The sequence below is a fragment of the Labeo rohita genome, unplaced genomic scaffold (genome assembly GCF_022985175.1).
Source record: "Labeo rohita strain BAU-BD-2019 unplaced genomic scaffold, IGBB_LRoh.1.0 scaffold_333, whole genome shotgun sequence".
Classification (NCBI taxonomy): Eukaryota; Metazoa; Chordata; class Actinopteri; order Cypriniformes; family Cyprinidae; genus Labeo; species Labeo rohita.
In genome coordinates, this window is record NW_026129251.1 from 30,583 (window position 1) to 54,034 (window position 23,452).

Genomic DNA, 23,452 nt, shown 5'->3' on the forward strand with positions numbered 1-23,452 from the left:
CTTTACAAATTTTCTTTATTATCACAGTATGTCAGTATGTATTTGGTTATAAAAAAAAATGTCATGTTAATTCTATCTTTGTTTATAGGGGGGTGTGGTGTAAGGCGGCTAAACATTATTCCTCCAGACTCAGAAGGTTACACTGGATCCCAAATCAAAACTGCCTCTGCATCTGGAAAGACAATGCTGTATGTAGTTCCTCTGCAAGAGGAACTGGACCTTAATCCTCTCCCTAATGATGCCAGAGAATTCAAAAAAATGCCAAAGGCTACTTGCCAAATGTGCAACAAAAGCATGCCCCTGCAGGTGCTGGCTCTCCACATTCAGGTTTGCAAGTCACATGATTCAGCATCTTCAAATGAAGAGGTAATGGATTAATGCTGTTTAATTATTTGCTGATTTCATGATGTATTTCGACTAAATGTTTAATTTTTATTAATTTAACATTCCAAGTTGATTTTATAATAGATCTAGTACTGTGTTCAAACCTTCAAAAGAATACCAAATGATTTCAGTGTATGTTTATGTCAGTAGATTGCTAATCACATACTTATGATGAAGTGCTTTGTATGATACGGTTTTAATTTCTTTGTTGTTGGAGCAGACAGAAGTCCAGTTTGTCTCAGAAAGCAATTTGGATGAGATGAAACAAGAAAATTCTCCATCTGAGGTAATGTGGCATTAAAACTCTCCAGCCCTAATTAAACATTTCTCTAACCCATGGTGCTTTTATATTATTTAAAATTTTGTTGTTGTTGTTTGTAGTCCGTTTTACCATGCCCAATATGTCAGCTGAAGTTTCCTGTGGACAGTCTTGAACTACATGCCAGCTTTTGCGGAGAACAAAATCTATGTGAGTAACACACACTTTAGAAAACATAGTTCTTGGAAACAGATATGTTATAAATCATTGTGCTTTAATGCCACATGTGCCACTGGAGGAAAAAAAAAACACTTTATTCTCTTCACATTACAGTGGAGTCTCCAGATCACAGCTCTTTTTTGCACAATGATGATCCTTGTATTACTGATGATACAACAGGCAATTCAAGCTCTCAACAAGTATTATGGTAAACTTTGTTTTCATTTAGTACAGTCTAAAAATCTTCAATAAAAGTCTAAAAAAATTCAGTAAACGTTACAGTGTTTATGTTGGCTACCATCTCAATATCTCCTGCCACAGTCTAGAGGATCTTCTGGAGCTGCTTGCTAGCCGAGTAAATGCAGAAAACCACTTTCACATTTGTGTTTCGCAGGACAATCTCCTAGAGAGGGGGCTCAAGCAGTGGCAAAGAAAAAAAAAGGAAATCCAGTCAACCAGCTAAAGGTAACCTTCATTGGCGAAGCTGGAATCGACTCTGGTGCTTTGCGAAAGGAGTTTCTTACAGGCAAGTTATTAAGTATAATAAAAGTGGAAAAGCTGTAACAAAAAGAAATAACATTTATTTGGTAATTTACACAGTTTTGTTCTCAATATATTATTCAAAGAAATGATCAGTGGCATTGAAAAACGCCTCTTCTTGGGTCAGAGAGCAAAGAGTCCACAGTACTCCAACAGTGACCTTGACAATGGTCTCTTCAGGTTTGTAACATTGTAGCTATTTTTTTTTAATTATGCGTAATGGCATTGACTGAGTGCTTTTTATAATCTCACTTTGGAATAATAGGACTGCTGGAGAGATCTTTGCAGTTAGCTTAGCTCAAGGTGGCCCAGCCCCATGTTTCATAAGAGAGTGGTGCTACTATTATCTCACCACTGGGGAAGTTGATGTCCTCAGAATTTGCAAGGACGATGTAGATGATATTGAATACTCCCTGTTGATCTCAAAGGTAACTTCACTCTGAGTACTGTAGTATATAGCATTGTTGGTTTGCATTTTACCACAAAGTAATAATACACTGTTAATTTGGTATTCTGTTGTTACTATTTTTCATGAGGTTGAAGAGACAACTGATCTGACTGAATTCACAGATGAAATTATCAGCTGTGGATACACAGGACCACTCAACATAGACCAAAAAGATGCCATAATTCGGTAAATATGGAACATACTTGCCCTTCCAATAATCTTTTAAGCAGTCTGTGTCATGAATGACATTTGAAAGACTGTTCAGTGTTGCTTGTTAACTTACAACTTAAAACAAACTTATGCTATATTGGTTATTAGTTTTGCAGTTTTTTTTTTTTTTGTATATTAAATTTTTCACTTTTTTGTTTTCTCCACAAGGGCAATTGTTCTCCATGCAACATTTCGAGTTACACCAATGCTTGGAGACTTGTGCAAAGGCCTCCAGCTGTATGGACTGCTGGACATACTTAAGGAGCATCCAAATCTTTGCAAGAGTCTGTTTGTTCCTGGGGAGGATTGTACAGTAAGTTAAATGTTTGTAACTATGTTGTTTTTTTGAACCAAACACCATTTTTTTTGTTTTACTGACAGTTTGTTGTTTTTCCAGCCGGATGCTGACTACATTCTCAGCAGTGTTGCTCCTGAAATGAGTGCGAGAGGAACTTCAAGGGCTTCGGTAGAGAGCAAAATCATAAACTACTTTCAAGACTTCCTACAAGAAATTGAATGTGGAGGTGGGCTTTGCATTGTATCATACATTTTTTATTATTATTAATGTTCTTGATGAGATGGTTTACCCACAAATAAAACTGACTAACACTACTCACTCTCAGACTGTCCAAGATATGACTTTCTTCATCAAAACTGAGATACTGAGCTGGGATCGAGAAAGAGAGACTTTTAGAAAATGAAATTTGAGATCAACTTTTTCAGTGTAACAAAGTATTGCTGTAAAACCAAAGTCTCTCAGTACTTTATTGCAGTAACACTTGTTTGCTTGTTTTCCCCCTTTCTTTACACAAAACTATAGAGAGTGCTGAAGATGCAGCAGAAGTGGAAACCGTGCCATCCAACCTCACCGTTCCTAGAGTCATGCAATGGATTACAGGCCAAGGGCATAAGCCATTACTGCTTTCGGAACAGAAAGCTTTTCAGATCATTTTCAAATTTGACCATGATTGTCAAATCAGAATGCCACAGCACACCATATGCTACCCAATAGTGAGCGCCTGCACTAACACAGTTACCTTTCCAGTGGCACACATGACAACATATGAAGACTTTAAACGCATCATTGTACAAGCTATCAAAATCAGGGGGAGCATTTAGCAGGGTTTAAATATCCTCTAGGTGCTGGATTTGAGTTTATTTCTTAAACCACATCTTTTAGTGTTACAGTTTTTGTTAACCTATTTCCTATCTCAACTTGTTGGAGGTCTACAGTGTTTTATCTACATTAAGAAACTTAAATTGCAATTCCTATTCTGAAATGTTTTAAAAATGTTAGCCTCTGCTAAGAATGCTGTTTCTGGAGTTTATATCTGATACAAGGTATGTAACTTGCATTTGCAGTTCAAATTGTTCAAATCAAGCCGCTCTGTTACAGAGCTCTCCTTAATTTTATATCTGTTTTAAGGTACTAATGTTGCATTTCATTGATATGTTACAATGTTTCTAAGGGAACCTTGGTGTAGAAGTTTGCCACTACAGTAGGTATTTGGCAATGTTAATTACAATAATAATAATAAAAACATTTAAAAGCCATTGCTTTTATTTATTTTCATGCCAAAGGTGTGCATACACACATTTACCACATTAGTTATACGGAAATTTACACGTACATCATACGGAAGACGCTGTATCCTACGCTGTGAGTAAAATTGTTTTATATTCACTTCCAAAAGATGATGAATCTACAAAGACTGTATTTTCTAGCGATCCTTCAAAAAATACGTAGTTGTGTATGTTATGTTGTGTAACAACCCTGCACATGTCTTGCTAACCGGCTAAATCATGCTTCTGTTGTTCAGCTGTGGACCCACTGTAGTCTGACAATTTGTGATTGATGCAGCTTGACTGTCTGTCTGTCTCATTAGTTGGAGTACTGATAAAAGATGGCGCACAAAGCGGCTTTCACACCGAATGCGGAAAGCGTTGTGCTATGAAACCCATTCATTTCAATTTCTTCCGCCCTGCGAGGACGGCTTGTTTCATCCTCGACAAAAGCACAGGCGCAGCGGACAAAGTTCAAATGAGTTGTTCAAATGAACTTTTGCCGCTGTGCTCTGAAGGGCTGCACTGGACCCAACGCCCAGCACAGCGCTTTCCGCGTTCGTACATAAGCAAATTGTGAGCACTTTCCACGGTAGACCGTGCTAACTTGTCGATCAGCCACTTCAGTCATTTCATCATCAGACTCTGGCTGGAATTGTTATGGTAAAATCGATGCCATCTTTTCTATGTATTGACAAGTATCCAGGGCTGTCAGTCAGTTATGGCAATGGGCGTTTCATTCTCTGACACACTGTACGCGGTAGACCAATCATAAAGGACTGCGCCATCTGACCAATCACAGCAGTGAGGGCTCACGGAAAGGAGGGGTTTAGAGAGACTGATTCTTCGAACTGCTTCGTGTGAGTCGTTTAGGAATCATTTAGAAATGGGGTAAAATTAAATTTAAATTAAATTAAAAGTGTTTTTTGACGTTGCATACATGTAAACCTGTTTTGGAAGTCTATTAAAACAATATTAGCAACCTTTAAAATGGCATAATAGGGGCACTTTAAAAAAATAAATAAATAAATAAAGCTAACATAAAAATTACAATTTGTTTTTTCTGTGTGCTACACACAGATCAACTTCACAGTAGTTAAATGACAAACTTCATAGAACAAAAAAAAAAAAAAAATCATCAATCTGATGTTTTGAGCTTCAAAGTATGTTATTCAAGAAGTTGCTAAACAAAATTTAACACTGATAAGTAAATGTCTTGTCCAAAGTCTCTAGACTGGGGTACTGGATTAATAGTTGTCCTGAGTCGAGCCATTTCATACTCAGAGAGCAGACACTCCACCTGAGGGACCACTACTCCAACATTCTGCTCCTCCAGTGGGTAAGTGCTGTCTTGCACCAAAATGTTGAGGTCCTGAATCAGTGATGGGGACTCGAGTTTGAGACTCGGACTCGAGTGCGACTTAAGTCGCACACACAGTGACTTCAGACTCGACTTGAGACTCGAGCTGCGGGACTCGTGAACAATGTTTATTTTTAGGAAACAACTAATGAGCTTGCTGTTATTCCCCTCCCTCCGTTACCTATAACCTGCCCATGTAACACGTGACGTGTATCTGCTGCGCGCGGGCGCGGCCACACATTTTGTAAATAATAAGTGTAAATAAGAGACTGATTAGTGACAGTATAGACAGCGTCGTTGATTATAATAGAGCTTTGTGATATCGCGAACTAAGCTTTTACTAATTTTAAGGGAGTTTGTAAGGGAGTTTGTACTGATTTAATACAGCAGTTAAATAAACAAGATGTTATTATTAAGTGACTTACATTGACTATAACACTATTGCCTGATTTTACTCTATTTCGTCGTCAAAAGTAGTCTGAAACAAGTCACAACTGAGCCGCTGCGCATCTCCATTCAAACACAGTGGTGTTTTGTTTATGAATGAACTCGTTTTTAAAACGAATCTAGTGAAGTGATTCAATTTCCCATTCATAAAGACAGTCACTCTTTATTCCTAAATGAAGCAGCAGTTCGAACAAATCAAATGAATGATATGATTCAGTAATTAAATCAGTCTCTTGCTGCCACCTGCTGGCAGTTATTTAAATCATTTAACATTTCTGTATTAAAAAAAAAAATAATAATTTAAAACATTAGTCTCAACAATGAATTTAGGAATACGATTGCACTCCTGCCACCTCTGAGCCTCATTAAACATATGAAAAGGTAAAAACAAAGGTTAAATTCCCCTGTAAATCACTTTAAGGAGTCAAATATCACCTCATAATGGGAAGGCAAATTTTTTTATCAGATTTTTGGATTATTGCTTAGAATGTGCTTCTAAAATTTTGATTGTGCTACTAATTTTTTTAAATTAGGAGCACAAGTGCTCCTAGCAAGAAAAGTAAGTGTAGAGCCCTGATACTACAAATCTCTTGTCAAATCAAGAATTGAAATCAAGAATCGGAATAGAATCGAAAATCGAGTATCGAATCGAGAATCGAAATCGAATCGAGAATCGAAATCGAATCGAATTAAGAACTTGAAAATCGAAATCGAATCGAATCGGAACATCTGAATCGATACCCAGCCCTACTAAATGGTGTTTTTTTTTTTTTTTTTTTTAAATTCAAAAAAGGCCAAAAGTTTTCTGTGATTGATAGGTTTAGGGGTAGGGTTAGTGTAGGAGGATAGATTATACAGTTGGTACATTAGTAAAACCATTACGCCTGTGGAGAGTCCCGTAAACCACATATCTGAGTGAGTGAGTGAGTGAGTGAGTGAGTGAGTGAGTGAGTGTGTGTGTGTGTGTGCGCACCTGGTATTCATTATGTTATGGGGACCAAATGTCCCCACAAGGATAGTAATACCAGTAAATTTTGACCTTGTGGGGACATTTGTGAGGTCCCCATGAGGAAACAGGCTTATAAATCATGCAGAATGAGTTTTTTTTTTGAGAAAGTGAAAGTGTGCACAGTCTCCTGTGAGGACTAGGTTTAGGTGTAGGGTAGGTGTAGGGCGATAGAAAATACGGTTTGTACAGTATAAAAACTATTACGCCTATGGAATGTCCCCATAAAACATGTAAACCCAACGTGTGTGTGTGCGTGTGAGAGAGTGTGTGACCAGTGTGGTCATTGAAAATGTGTTCAGATATATATTCTTCACAGAAAATGAGCCAAGGCCAATGAGTTTGAAAAATTAATTAATCGTATCATTTTTCTCTTGATTAAAAAATGAAAACGGGTCCTACAGATCCGAACACCATACAAGGGTTAATTGCCAAACTTGTGGTGGTTGATTAACGTAATCATTTACGTGCCGCTGGCTAAGTAATTAAAGTAATTTCACTTAAATGACAATTAATAGGTCATTTTCATTGCCATTTAAGTGAAATTATTGAACTTAAATATACAAGCTTGATAACAATGATCATTCTAAAGAAAATTTCAGATGGCACTTAGAGGCTTTTGCATCTGAACTCTTCATATATTTCACATCATTTGGTTTGTTGCAATAGTGTTTTGCATTTAGCTACAATGTGATGTTTGACCATATTTGGTCTTTCTTAATTTTTGGTCTGTACTGTACTGTACTGTGTGTTCATGCTACAAGGCAAAATACAGATATTAACTTAAAAGTAAAGCATTCTTGGTGTTTTTGTCATGTTGCAATAGCCTGTTTACACTGATTATATACCAAAATCAAAGCTGATACTGTATGCTAATAGATAAAGGAGTCATTATAACATATTACATGCTTTGAATTCCTTATGTATAGCTATGCAGTGTTGGATGGGTCGCTGAACGTGATGCAACACTTATTATAACCAGAGACTTAATATAATAAAGAGACTTGAGACTTGACTTGGACGCTAGCTCAAAGACTTGAGACTTGACTTGGACTCTAGCTCAGAGACTTGAGACTTGACTTGGACTCTAGCTCAGAGACTTGTGAGCATCTCTGTCCTGAATTAGAAAACAACAAGAACAGTATAAACATAACATACATTGTGTTGTGCTTTAAAAAAAAAAAAAAAAATAAAATAAAATAATTACAGTCTTACCTCCATGTCGCATGAAACATTGACTGCATTCTGTGCAAGTCCTATTTCCCACAGCTGATTGGGGGAAAGATTTTGTTCTGTACGGATGGAATGGTCATTCCATGCATCAGTGAAGGTCTCTAGGTCTCTTTGGAGGCGAGGAAGAAAAACATAATGTGCACAGAAGAGATGAAGGCTGTTTGATGGGTCAAGAGAGCCACTCTCTTCCAAACAATGTAGAACATCATAATACACATTTGAAACAGACATCCACACATCTTTCCACAATCGTTCGACCCTACATGTAAGAGACAAAACAACCTTATTTCTTAGTCATTTATAATTCAAAAAGTAGAATAAATACATTACCTACACTAAAGTAACACAAAATTACCTCTGATTATGAACGCTCTTCCCCGAAATGAAACTTCCCCTGCCACATCCCTGAACAGTGAACATCCACCTTGCTATGTCCACATTTTCTACACCTTGGTCTGCTCTTACCCTACACATTAAGACAATACATTTAATAAGGACAGACAGACAGACAGAGAGGCTCAAATGTACATGCATACTGTGAAGGAACTCCATGCTTCTCTACTGCCTTAAGAAAGAAACCTAGAGCAGTCTCTGCTCTGTTGTTGTTTGCAGCCCCCAGATACATGATCTGATAAAATAATTTAGTTAAGTTATTGGCATCTTACACAATTAATTCATGATTGTATCACACATACACACAGAGGTCACACAAATAAAGATCCACCACTAACCTTTCTTGAGTAGCCATCTATGGCCCGTTTTAATAACAGAATAACATATCTTGCTGTACAAATAAAAAATACAAAAATATTTTAACCTACCTGATCAGCTTGTGGTTGGTGTCCAAATGCATGGTCCAGCAATTTCATTCACAACAACTGAAGGTATGTCTTGTGTCCAGGCAGTTATGAAAAAACAGAACACAGGTTTGAAAGGCACTCATTACCTCGTGAGGCACATGTTCACGACTTGCATGTGAAGTGATCAATATCAAATCATTTGTGCAAATAAAATATAAATAATCCAGGTCCAGAGGCAAGCGCTGCATGGCCTCCTGTAATCGTGACAAGAGTCCCTCTAAAAGCCTTGTCACTGCCTGTGAATATACATGGAAATATTAAGTAAAAATACCAAAATAAATAAAAGTGATTGATTATTTGATACTCAGTACAACATAAAATATTAAATACTCGGACAACATAAAGCTTGCAGAAAATATTCATAACACACGTAAGAAATGTATCGGTCACCCACTAACAAAACAATTAAGGCCAATTACCTGAGACTGTCCAGCATTTGCCAACTGTGGCTATCCATCTTCACACCTGTACGAATTAGCCACAGAAGTCATGAGTCGCACCGGAGTGATGTAATCTCCCCCTTCCACTGATTGGCTAGAGGAGCAGCTGTCAATCTAGACTAGTTGACCAATGGTGACACTGAAGCCCGCCCTAATTTACATCAAACTCTGACGGCAAAGTTTTGAAATGCAAGCGCAAAACGTGAGCAAAGGGAAAAAAGAGCATAAGCACACAAAAAAATAAAATATGACCGGAAAACCTGATTTTGTTTGTGACTCGAAAAATGCTGAATTCGTGTTTGTTTTGTGCAATATAATTTTTAATTAGTTTACATTTTGAATTTGCACTTACTATTTTTCAATCCGTGACTGCGTTATTTGTTATTCTAAATAACTTTGCATCTATTTTCCTTTTTTGTGCGTTATAATTTTACAAGTCTTTCAAATTTTCAAGTCAAGTCAAGCTTTGTCATTCCGCTACATGTGTGGACATACAGTGGAACGAAATGTCGTGTCTCGCAGGAACACGGTGCTACATAAATAAACATAAATATGAACATACATACCACTAGACGTAGAAACAATTTTTAAACCTATACTTGTAACTATACATATACTATAAATAATTGACTACACATACACATAACCTAAGACAGACTATACAAGTAGTTTACATAATAACTGTGCATGATAATGTGCAGTAAAGGTTAAGAAGCAAATAGTGCAAAATGATTTGTGGTGCGTTGACAAGTAAACATTTGTTAAGTCTTTATTATGTCCTTGTAACATGTTAATAAGTGTTAATAAGAAAGTGTCTGGTGCATATAGAGATGAAAGAATGCACTACTACAGGTGGTTTGTCCAGCCCACTCACCTGCGTGTAGCACACTCAGAATTGCAAAAACTGTGTTTTGAGTTTTTCAACAGTTTACGTTGTGGATAAGGATTTCAGAGGGGGGTGAGGTGGTTGGAATTGAGGGTTCTCACAGCCTGGGGGAAAAAGCTGTTGAGCAGTCTTGCAGAGCGGGCTCTGATGCTCCTGTAGCGTCTTCCTGATGGCAGGAGCTGGAAGAGATGATGGGAGGGGTGGGTGGAGTCCTTCACGATACTGGTGGCTTTACCGGAGCATCGTGCAAGGAAAATGTCCAGAAGGGAGGGGAGAGGGGCACCGATGATCTTTGCAGCTGTGTTCACTGTCCGTTGTAGGGTCTTGCGGTCAGCAGCACTGCAGTTCCCGTACCAGACAGTGATGCAGCTGGTCAGCACACACACTCACACATTTTTTTTATTTACGCTTATTATTTTTCGATCTGTTACCGTAATACTTTTGACGGAGATTTGATCCCATAGAGACGTCACGGTGGGTTGACGTAGAGACCAGGAAGCTATAAAGCACGTGCATTGAATGCAGTCGGCAGCTTCTGTCATTTCAGCAAGCGCTCTGTGTGTGTGTGTGTGTCACTTTTATTTGAGAGTGTCACTATGTCCACAAGCATTCAATAAGAAAATATGAATGTAAGCAGCGGCATTTAGACTGTGTGTCCCTCTCTGCCCGCGCTATTTCGGGTGGGGATACACAGTCTGTTTGGGGGCGAAGCATGGGAGTCAGTTCTCGAGGGAGCTAACTGCCCACATTGGTGTTCTCCACGCTTAGCTCCCGCTTCTGCCAAGGCAGGGCGGTGGCTGTGGTTGTGGAGGATCGCTCATAGATCTATGGATGCAGTAGAGACGGGCTTGCCTTTTCTGTGGTGTTCTTCCTGGATCTAACGCTCTCTCTCGGGGTTGGAAGCCCACGCTGCGGTTCTTCCGCCTTTGAGTAATTGTACAGTGTGCTAGTCAAAGTGATCATCCTCAGAACAGGTCTCAGTTAACCCACAACATACAGCTGATCTTGAACTTTGGTGTGAAGGTGGCATAAATGTGAACAAGGAAATTGTTTTGTTCTTGAATAATTTCCATGTTTGAACAAAGAGACAGGGTTTCACAGACAGGGCTTAGCTTAAGCCAGGACTAGGCCTTAGTTAAATTAAGATACTTAAATAGCTTTTATAAAAACGCCTTAAAAACTTTACTGGTGTGCATTTCGAGAAAAGAAAAATGGCACTGACATATTTTAAAATATGTCATTACAAGGTATTTTCAGTAAAGACTCCTTGTCATGTTATTAAACATGTTATTTTATTCTGAGACTGCCCTTAAGCCTTGTCTGCGAAACCGGGGGAATGTGTAAATAGCAGTGCTCTCTTATCACAGTTACTAGGATCATACTTACACTTTCAAAGCATCTCTTCCATTTCTTCTTCCTTCCAAAACAAGATAGACGTTAAGAGGACTCTGAACCTAGATAGAACAGAAGTATATTCATCCGCCTTTGTATTTATACCGCTAATTAACGAAAACTTACGCTTTCAAACAATAGCCATGTCTAAATTAAACGTGGTACATTAACATACTGCACTCACCATATTAGCTCCACCATCGTCGCTCCTCGGCTGGAATCGCGGCTACTGTATGAGTAAAACTAAATTTACACTCCTCACAAACAACAGCTCCTTGAGTGAAAAAGAAATCATTGAAAGAAAAAGGCAAAAAATGTTAGTCGAACTCGCCGGTCAGGGGTTCAAGCGCAGGCGAATCCAAAGCAGGCGAGTAAGAACACTAGCTATCAACGGATGAGAAATGTCCCGTCGTTTAGACGAACGACAACTTTTGCCGATCACAAAGAGTTTCTCGAGGGACGTGATAAAAGATAAATGGCGGAAAACAATGCCAATAGAACTATCTAAATCTAAATTTCCACATTCATCCACAGCTTAAATTCAAACACAATCACAGTGACAAAAATGGCACTGTTACTAGCAGCACCGGTGCGGAGGAGGCGTGGTCAGGGGCAGGGGCGGACTGGGACAAAAATTCAGCCCTGGCACTGTAGCCACACCAGCCCACATTACCACACCGACACAGCCCCACCCACGGACATGCACATTCACTACTTATATTGGTGTACAGATGGTGAAATAATATAAGCAGTACCATATGTAATAGATATTTAAACAAGTATGTGACTGGAACAAAAACAACCCGTTTATAACAAATTTATACATACAGTAAAAACTAAATAAAAAATAATCTGTGAATCTTGTAGAGTCCGTGTGCTGTCTGTTTATGCCGTTTGTCTGCTATTACTTATGATAGGACTAACCTGTGAATGTGTATCACACACACACACACACACACACACCTTTACACACAAATGGAGATGCAGCACTAGCAACACTTCAGCATACTTTAATTCACAAATAACTATATATCATGAACTTAAAGGTGTGTATGTGTGTGTGTGATACACATTCACATTCATTTTTCTGATTCCTTAATTTGTTTATTCTAATTTGTTGTAGACCACACATACACACCAACCCACATGGATACCCCAAAGTGATCTCACAGCCGTCACCATGGTAACCCGGGACGGAACCACAATCGCCGTCCCCGAGCAACAGCGCCACACCGGGCGACACGTCAGATGGCAAAGAGATGCATTTTTCCTTCCTTTCCAAGTATCAACAAGGACGTATTTGCAACCGTTCGCAAATGGCGGATGGCGAAGTATGATTGGTCAGATCACCTGTCAATCAAGCTCCCTGCTGCGCAGTGTAAGTTACCTCAGTCGCTCTAGCGCTACAGTGGTATCGTGACAAGAACATCGCCGGATCGGATGATCTGGGTATGTATTATTGCTTGTGTCTATATATAACCTATAAGTTACTAATTTGACTTTGTTGTCGATTGATTAGATGATCGATTTTGAGTGATTTTCCACTATGGCAGGATGTTTAAGCTGCATTAACATTAACTTACTTGTATTTGCTAGCTATTAGGGATGCTCATTTCGGTTAATTTTCCCAACCGACAACCGCAAATCATTATCCGATTATTAACCGTTAACTGATAAGATGGTAAGTTAACACTTTTCAATAAGGTTCATTCAGCGCTGCCGCTCCCACCACGCGCATCACGCACTGTGCGTAGGGTACCGAGTGCTGAGGGGGCACCAAAAAATAGTCTAATGAAAAATCAATAATTATATTTTAATTATTATATTAAATATATAGCTCACTGAATCTGATGGCCGCAAATAGTTTCTCCCGGAATCTAGAGCACTGCGGTCAGGCCAGCCTCCACTTAGAAAAACACGGTCATTCTAGCCGCCACTTTATTTTGAGGTGCGCGCATATACTACGCGTTAAGGCAATAGCGTGCAAAAACCTACATCAGTGGAAAAGCGATCTTTAGCTTTCATTTATTGAGCCAGTTACTCTGTCAATACTGAATGAACCAATGAATAAATTCCAACAAACAAATAAATAAATAAATAAATAAATAAATAAATGTTTAAAAAACGGTCTGATAACAAATGTTGCTCAAATGTTGAGTAATATTCAATGTAGAATTTCCAAATAATATGAAAATAAATTATGAGAAATAACAAAATAAAAGCTTTTCATGAACGTGCAAATAACCATTTTTATATGTAAATTCACATTATTACTATAATAAATAAAATTCCCTGTTTCCACAAAATGTGTCACTTTAAATTAGGCTTTTTAATTTATTATTATTTTTTTTTTAAAGACCCAGTGTCAGGACTATCTGAAGTAGCATTACACAATAAAAGTCATCCAAAAAAATAATATATAACCAGTTTTGTCTTTGATTTTGAAGAGCTCTAAAAAAGAAACTCCCTGATTGCACAGACCAATTTCAATTCAGATTGACAGTCCACCACCCCAGGGTGTCACTCAGACAGTTTTAGGACTATGTGATATGGCATTACATAATAGAAGCCATCCAAAAACTCACATATGATCAGTTTTGTCTGAGTTTGAAGAGCTCTAAAAAAAAAAATAAACTCTGTGATTGCACGAACCAATTTCAATTCAGATTGACAGTCCAACACCCCAGTGTGACCCTCAGCCAGTTTCAGGACTATCTGATGTAGCATTACATAATAAAAGCCCTCCAAAAAAGTCATCTATAGCAAGTCGCGTCTTTGAATTTGGATAGCTCTAAAAAAGAAACTCTGTGATTGCACAGACCAGATTCAAGTCAGATTGACAGTCCACCACCCCAGTGTGAACCTCAGCCAGTTTTAGGACTATCTGATGTAGCATTACATAACAAAAGCCCTCCAAAAACTCATATATGACCAGTTTTGTCTTTCATTTTGGATAGCTCTAAAAAAGAAACTCCCTGATTGCACAGAGCAGTTTCAATTCAAATTGACAGTCCAACACCACAGTGTGTCCCACAGCCAGTTTCAGGACTATCTGATGTGACATTACATAATAAAAGCCGTCCAAAAACACATATTTGACCAGTTTTGTCTTTAATTTTGGATAGCTCTAAAAAAAGGAACTGTCATTGCACAAACCAGTTTCAATTCAAATTGACAGTCCACCACCCCAGTGTGTCCTTCAGCCAGTTTCAGGACTATCTGATGTAGCATTACATAACAAAAGCCCTCCAAAAACTCACATATGATCAGTTTTGTCTGATTTTGAAGAGCTCTAAAAAAAAATAAACTCTGTGATTGCACAAACCAATTTCAATTCAGATTGACAATCCACTACCCCAGTGTGTCCTTCAACCAGTTTCAGGACTATTTGATGTAGCATTACATAATAAAAGTTTTCCAAAAACTCATAATGTATATGTTTAATTTTGTCTTTAATTTTGAATAGCTCTAAAAAAGTAACTCTGTGATTGCATAGACCAGTTTCAAATCAGATTGACAGTCCACCACCCCAGTGTGTCCTTCAACCAGTTTCAGGACTATCTGATGTAACATTACATAATAAAAGCCCTCCAAAAAAGTCATCTATAGCAAGTCGTGTCTTTGAATTTGGATAGCTCTAAAAAAGAAACTCTGTGATTGCACAGACCAGATTCAATTCAGATTGACAGTCCACCACCCCAGTATGACCCTCAGCCAGTTTTAGGATTATCTGATGTGGCATTACATAATAAAAGCCCTCCAAAAACTCATATATGACCAGTTTTGTCTTTGATTTTGGATAGCTCTAAAAAAGAAACTCCCTGATTGCACAGAGCAGTTTCAATTCAAATTGACAGTCCACCACCCCAGTGTGTCCCTCATCCAGTTTCAGGACTATCTGATGTAGCATTACATAATAAAAGCCATCCAAAAACTCATATATAACCATTTTTGTCTTTGATTTTGAAGAGCTCTAAAAAAGGAACTCTGTGATTGCACAGACCGATTTCAATTCAAATTGACAGTCCACCACCCCAGGGTGTCACTTAGCCAGTTTTAGGATTATCTGATGTGGCATTACATAATAAAAGCCATCCAAAAACTCATATATAACCAGTTTTGTCTTTGATTTTGAAGAGCTCTAAAAAAGGAACTCTGTGATTGCACAGACCAGTTTCAATTTAGATTGACAGTCCAACACCACAGTGTGTCACTTAGCCAGTTTTAGGACTATCTGATGTAGCATTACATAATAAAAGCCATCCAAAAAAAGTAATGTATAAAGAGTTTTGTCTTTGATTTTGGAGAGCTCTATAAAATAAACTCCCTGATTGCACAGACCAGTTTCAATTCAGATTGACAGTCCACCACCCCAGTGTGACCCTCAGCCAGTTTTAGGACTATCTGATATAGCATTACATAATAAAAGCCATTCAAAATCTCACATATAATCAGTTTTGTCTTTGATTTTGAAGAGCTCTAAAAAAGAAACTCTTTATTTCACAGACCAGTTTCAATTCAGATTGACAGTCCACCACCCCAGGGTGTCACTTAGCCAGTTTTAGGACTATCTGATGTAGCATTACATAATAAAAGCCCTCCAAAAACTCATATATGACCAGTTTTGTCTTTCATTTTGGATAGCTCTAAAAAAGGAACTCTGTGATTGCACAGACCGATTTCAATTCAGATTGACAGTCCAACACCCCAGTGAGTGCCTCAGCCAGTTTTAGGACTATCTGATGTGACATTACATAATAAAAGCCCTCCAAAAACTCATATGACCAGTTTTGTCTTTTATTTTGGATAGCTCTAAAAAAGGAACTCTGTGATTGCACAGACCAGTTTCAATTCAGATTGACAGTCCACCATCCCGGTGTGTCCTTCAGCCAGTTGCAGGACTATCTGATGTAGCATTACAAAATAAAAGCCCTCCAAAAACTCATATATAACAAGTGTCTTTGAATTTGGAGAGCTCTAAAAAAGAAACTCCCTGTTTGCACAAACAAGATTCAAAAACCTTATACTGTATATATCCAGTTTTGTCTTTTCAAAAGAAATCATGTGATTGCACAGACCAGTTTCAATTCAGATTGACAGTCCACCACCCCAGGGTGTCACTTAGCCAGTTGTAGGACTATCTGATATAGCATTACATAATAAAAGCCATTCAAAAAGTAATATATAAACAATTTTGTCTTTGATTTTGGAGAGATCTATAAAAGAAACTCCCTGATTGCACAGACCAGTTTCAATTCAGATTGGCAGTCCACCACCCCAGAGTGTCAGTCAGCCAGTTTTAGGACTATCTAATGTAGAATTTCATAATAAAAGCCTTCCAGACTCTAATATATGACCAGTTTTGTCTCTGATTTTGGAAAGCTCTTAGAAGGAAACACTATGCTTCCACAAAACAATTTCAATTCAGATTGACAGTTTCCTTATTTAGAGCTATTCCACTGGAGTGGACTGCCAGCCAGTCCTGAAACTGGCTAAGTGACACCCTTAGTTTTTGGGTACTTTTGAGTTTTTGGAGAACTTTTATTATGTAATGCTACATCAGATAGTCCTGAAACTGGCTGAAGGACACACTGGGGTGGTGGACTGTCAATCTGATTTGAAACTGGTTTGTGCAATCACAGAGTTTATTTTTTAGAGCTCTTCAAAATCAAAGACAAAATTGGTCATATATGAGATTTTGAATGGCTTTTATTGTGTAATGCTACATCAGATAGTCCTGAAACTGGCTGAGTGACACACTGGGGTGGTGGACTGTCAATTTGAATTGAAACTGCTCTGTGCAATCAGGGAGTTTCTTTTTTAGAGCTATCCAAAATGAAAGACAAAATTGGACATATACAGTATGAGTTTTTGGAAGGCTTTTATTTTGTAATGCTACATCAGATAGTCCTGAAACTGGCTGAGGGTCACACTGGAGTGGTGGACTGTCAATCTGAATTGAAACTGATTTGTGCAATCACAGAGTTCCTTTTTAGAGCTATCCAAAATTAAAGACAAAACTGGTCATATATGAGTTTTTGGAGGGCTTTTATTATGTAATGCCACATCAGATAGTCCTGAAACTGGCTGAGGGACACACTGGGGTGGTGGACTGTCAATTTGAATTGAAACTGATTTGTGCAATCACAGAGTTTCTTTTTTAGAGCTCTTCAAAATAAAGACAAAACTAGTTATATATGAGTTTTTGGATGGCTTTTATTATTTAATGCTACGTTAGATAGTCCAGACATTGGGACTTTTTTTTTTCCTAATTTTTTTTTAAAGTCTAATTTAAAGTAAAACATTTTGTGGAAACAGGGAGTTTTATTTATAATAATATTAATGTGAATTTACATATAAAAACGGTTTGCACGTTTATGAAAGGCTTTTATTTTGTTGTTTCCCATCATTTATTTTTATATTATTTGGAAATTCTACATTGAATATTACCCAACATTTGAGCAACATCTGTTATCATTCAACACTGACAGAGTAACTGGCTCAATAAATGAAAGCTAAAGATCGCTTTTCTATTGATGTAGGTTTTTGCACGCTATTACCTTAACGCGTAGTATATGCGCGCACCTCAAAATAAAGTGGCGGCTAGAATGACCGTGTTTTTCTAAGTGGAGGCTGGCCTGACCGCAGTTCTAGAGCGAGGGAGTGAGTGCGCCCGCGAGACAGAGACTGTGCTCCAAACCGCGTAGCGCGTGCATGACAGAGGGAGAGAGAGCAAGAGACCGCGCGTGTGTGCCTCATGAAGCACATGTAAGACAAACTCTACATTATCCCGCTTATTACATGGCTACCTACAAAATAAATCAATAATTTGACACAAAATATTGATTGTAAAAGGAGTTTATTGATTTAAAAACGATTTGTATTGCTTCCGCTAAAGAAAATAGTCCGTCTCACTTCTCGTACTTAAGTAGAAGTACAGATACTTGTGTTAAAAAATACTCTGGTAAAAGTAGAAGTACTGATTTAACTTCTTTACTCAAGTAAAAGTAGCCATGCGAATGATAACCATTTTTTTATGCAAAGCTAACGTTACCTGGACCACACAAATGCTAGAGTGCAAGCTGAGAAACCTAAGTGGATATGGAAAAAAGGTTCTTTATAAGCCATTGCCTACATTTTAAATGGATGTCTGCAAAATAGGCCTAAAACATCACATAGCCTATATGATTATTGTGACAGAGACTGGGACTCCAGGTTAATGAGATTCTGACTGAGTAGCAAGATATGAATTCAATTGTGAATTCAATTGTGATTCTGTGAGAATTGAATTCACAGACCCAGTTTCTCTTTTTTAATCTTCCCCTTAACATTTAAAGGAATCTCCATGTAGACTATGTAGGCCTAATGATTTTTCCATGAATGAATGCTGCCGAATCTGTCGAGTCGTCTTGTAGTGATAGGTCAAGTGCAACGTATATTCCCATTCAATATTTTATTATATTATACGTCGCTTGTCGGACATAGCAACAGTAACTAAAGGGAACGGAAGGGAATGGTTTTCTATAGCCGCTAAAGAAAATACTGTTGTACCAGTACTGTAGTTACTACCCACAGAGTGGTGTTTACTCGCGCAGCACTTCTGTGCCTGTTTGTTCACATGAGGAGCCCAGTGACCCCGTGGATCCAATATGTTTAGTGGCAGCGCAGACATGGAAAGTATTAAAACTTTCTAAGCTATAGCAAGTGTTATTCCATTCTGCGCTCGCGCACCTCTGCTCTAGTTTTTAACCTTTCTGAAGAGCGGATAGACATAGATAGTCAAACATGTAAATATGAATATATTTTTTGATATGGATTCTTACATTCTAATGAAAATTTTCCATTATTCTTGATTTCCAGCATACACAGACTCATGGCCAAGCTAGCACTAAACAGCCCTGAATTAAAGTCTATCGAACAGGGGGTCAAGAATCATTTTAAATGGAGCTGGTTGCTGGAGACTGTCCAAGTTGAGGGAAACACTTTCTCACTCAGTTGCTTTAGCAAAATTAGAGAACCAGGCAAAGCTATTTGCAACATTTGCAACCACCCTATTAACTATGGCACAAGTGGGAAGATTGCACTCCGGAAACATATGATGCATCCAAAACATGTGAAACTGTGGAAGATCCAACAGCAGAACATGCACATTGAGATCGCACGAGCTGATAACATCATTGTTGCGGCTCCGCACAACAACTCGGCGCAACCCAGATCAATTCCTCCTCTATGCAACCGTGTTGCTCAGGATCAAGTAAGTGTTTTCTGATTTTGTAGTAACTCTTTTTCAGTCAACTCTTCTTTTCTTTTTTACAATATTTGAAACAGGTGTTTATTAACTTAGACATAACTAGAGGTGGACTGAATTTAAACAAATCTACCAATTTGCTATCAAAAGCGGCAAATAAGATTGCTTCCAATGGGGAGAATACTCAAAAACAAATACTCCTACTACTCCTTTAAAATAATGGTTTTGACTACATTATAATCAGTGAAGATGATATTATAAACCTGTTAATTTAATTATTAAAAATGATTTTATGTAGGATGTATGGTGTTTAATCAAATTCTGTTTTTCAGGCACTCATGCTTGGATTTATTGCTGAAAATTCTCTTCCACTGTCAGTTACGTCTGGGATTATTAAATTGGCTCAAGAGTTGGCCAAAGATCCAAAAGCACTTGCTGAACTGTCAATGGACAGGACATCTGCCTCATATAAGCTCACCCATGGTGTGAAGAAGACTATCCTGGATGAAGTACTTGAGGAAATCAGAAGTGTCCCCTTCTCCCTCAACGTTGATGAGGCCACAAGCAAGACAAACAAAAGAGTATTAGGTGTGCTTGTGAGCTACTGGTCCGAGAAACACGAGAGGATGGTTGTCCAACACCTTGCAGCTTTGGAGCTCATATCTGTAACGGCAGAATCTCTCTTCAGTGCACTGGATGGGCTTTTTGAAAGGATGAATCTCCCATGGGATAATCTGGTGTCAATTCTCATGGACTCCTGTGCTGTTATGAGGGGCTCTAAAAATGGCTTGGAAAAGAAGATCAGAGACCGCCGTGCCCCTCATCTCCTCGACATCGATGGTGACTCATGTCACCACCTTCATAATGCCAGCAAGAAATTGTGCTGTCCTTTTGAGCGTTGGGTTGAGTCTTTGCTGTCAGACCTGCACACAGACCACAAATGGTCAGCTGACATGAAAGATGGCCTCAGAGAAATTTGCAGCATATTTGGAATCCGTTTCTCGCGGCCAGAGTGCTATATTCCACACCGGTGGCTCTCAGTCTTGGATGTCAGTCTGGAAACATTGCGAATGTGGGATGCACTGGTCATGTTTTACTATGCCTTCCTGAGTAATGAAGATAAGTGTACATACAAGGACATTGTCAGTGCCATTCTACAGAAGCGTGAAGTACAGGAAACAGGCAGGGCCCGGATCAAGGAGTTGTGGAAGGAGTTGGGGAACAGGTCCAAGAACTTCACAAACGAGGGGAAGATGAGGAAGGTCAGGATTTGCAAGAAGGTGAGAAGAACGCCCTAGACATCAGCTGAAGCTGTATTGGTGGGGGAGTGGGCAAAATTAAAAAATTCTAACATTACATTTACTTATTGGTTATTATCATTATTATTAATAAGATTATTATTATTATTATATAGAATTGTAGTGATGGAGCGGTGGATATGACACTTGCCTTTGATTCCCACTGCAACACGTCCACCAATGTGTCCCTGAGCAAGACACTTAACCCCTAGTTGCTCCAGAGGCGTGCAACCTCTGACTTATAAGTAAATTTTGATAAAAGCATCAGATTAATGTTTACATTACATTTAGCTGACTCTTTAATCCAAAGCGACTTACAACTGCAATAGATGTCAGAGGTTGCACGCCTCTGTAGCAACTAGGGGTTAAGTGTCTTGCTCAGGAACACAATGGTGTCTCACAGTGGATTTGAACCTTGAATCTCTCACACCAAAGGCATGTGTCTTATTCACTGTGTCATTGCCACATTTAAAAGTAAATATTTATTTATTTATTCAAGGTGCTTGTTAGATGTACATTGCTGTGATTGGTGCAGAGAGAAAATATGTTTCTATGTTTTGGCAGGTGCTAACAAGAAAACCCTCCTTGAGCTCCACTTCTATTCAGCAGTCCTTCCCATGCTGAAACATTACGTCCTGCTTTTTCAGTCCAAGGACCCAAAGGTTCATAAACTCCATGATGAGCAGGAGAAACTTGTCAGGGAGTTTTTATCTTGCTTCATCAAGCCAGAAGAATTGATTAACAGCAAAGGAAGGAATCTGTCCGGGCCAAAGATGAAGTTGCTTGACCTGACATCGACAGAGGCCCATCTTGCAGCACCTTTTGTTGGCTCTGAGGCCTCATCCCTCCTTGACCAACTAGGGAGGGAGCACCCTGTGGTGAAGGCTTTCAAAACTAAGGTATGGTATGACTTTATTTAGGTGAAACATGTCAACGTAAGATGAGAATAGCCTGTGAGATAAGGAACTTATCTTGGAGCAGGCTCCACATATACAGTATGTCTTTACTTGTTTCTTAAACTGTATTATTTATATCTATTTATAAAAGGTAATCCAAGCCTACACCAGCTGTGCAGGTGACCTTCAAACAAAGCTACCTCTTGACAGTCCAACCCTAAGGACTCTGTCATGCTTGGACCCAGATGCACGGGGAAGCCATCACATTCTTCCTCATCTCCAGAAGTTGCCGAACATGTTTCCAGCTGTGAAGCTTAATGAACTGGAGAGAGCTGGATTTCAACATGAAATACACAGGTGTATATAATTGTTGGAATGCCATTTACACAGATTCTTAATAAGTCAAATGTTTGATTATTTTGCTAGTAATTGTATAATGTAGCCTGTTGTTTGTAAGGAATTATTTTATTGTCAAATAATGAGCTTAAACTGTTGTTTCCCATCCTAGATATGCAAGTGACATGACACTACCTCAGATGACAGAGGAGGCAAGAGTTGATTTATGGTGGAATATTGTGAGAAAGACTCAGAGGTACCCAGCGCTCTGCAAGCTTGCACTGTCTGTACTATGCCCATTTCATGGTCCACAGGTGGACTCAGCATTCAGTGTAATGTCCAACATCCTGCAAGCCAAAGCTGCCAACCTAAGTGTTGAGACATACGAGTCCTATCAAGTGGTCACATACAACCTTGCAGGTGTCGGCCATGAAGGTGTCGGCCATTCAGCACTACTCCAGGAAGACAAAGGAGAGTCCTGTTAATGTACAGCTGTGCAGAAATGTAAAACTATCGAGCCAAAGGTACAGAGCTCTGCTCAGAGATAAAGAAGAACTGAACAAAAGGCCTTATAACTCTGAGAAGCCAACGGCCGGCAAGAAAATGGCAAAAGATGCCATCGTGGCAGCAGCTGTGAGTGCCAGGCGCAAATTCCAAAAGAAATGTGTAGAGGCTCTAAAAAAGCTTGCTACAAAGGCTAAAGAGTCATACAAAAATCGAGGCCTTCTTTTGACATAAACATTTGCATGTTGCACATTTAGCAGTTAAAGTTGGGTAAAAATGTAAAACAAAAATAAGTTAAAATATATTTTTTTGTCATGGTTGTTGTTATAGAGAGAGGTGGTGATGGAGCAGTGGACAAGACACTTGCTTTTGATTCCCACTGTTACACATCCACCAAATAAGTTATGTGTCATACTGTACAAAAAAAAGTTGCATGTTAAATAAATTACAATGTATTTTTTTGTTCAAATAAGTTGTTATGGGTCCTGCTTTACTATCCATATAGATCCGCCACCAGTTTGATCGGCGTGGGGGGGGTTGTCTTAGTATATTTTCCTGCTTTTTTGTCCTTAGCCAATCACATGCCTGTAGAATCTACTTATATTTTATAAGCAATGCAGTAAAACTTAAATATTGTGTTCAATTGTAATTAAATGGTTTAATTAGATACAAAATCTGGGCTTACAGAGATGATAGCCAGGATGTTACAGAATAATAATTTAATGAAAACCTAATTTTGACCAAAAAATGACATTCGATCTATGTTTCGAATTTCCTGAAAATGTCCCAGCGCGACATGCGACGGGTTTTCCCAGATCACATCACGTATATATCCAGTAAGCCATTCAGCAAAGCAGACCCAGTCATAGCAAGAAAGTATGGTCTTACTCTATATAGTCATACCACATGTCTCTGTTGTTATG

General features: G+C 38.6%; 1 protein-coding gene across 1 annotated transcript; it reads left to right on the top strand.

Moving 5' to 3' along the window:
• Positions 1–4,865: 4,865 nt before the first annotated feature.
• LOC127160349 (uncharacterized) lies at positions 4,866–23,391 on the top strand. Its single transcript, XM_051102994.1, has 7 exons — positions 4,866–4,962; positions 12,371–12,696; positions 19,108–19,501; positions 19,828–20,775; positions 21,358–21,692; positions 21,841–22,046; positions 22,198–23,391. The coding sequence occupies exons 3-5, from the start codon at positions 19,121–19,123 to the stop codon at positions 21,415–21,417; spliced, it is 1,389 nt and encodes a 462-aa protein (XP_050958951.1). The 5' UTR covers positions 4,866–4,962; positions 12,371–12,696; positions 19,108–19,120; the 3' UTR covers positions 21,418–21,692; positions 21,841–22,046; positions 22,198–23,391.
• Positions 23,392–23,452: the final 61 nt, after the last annotated feature.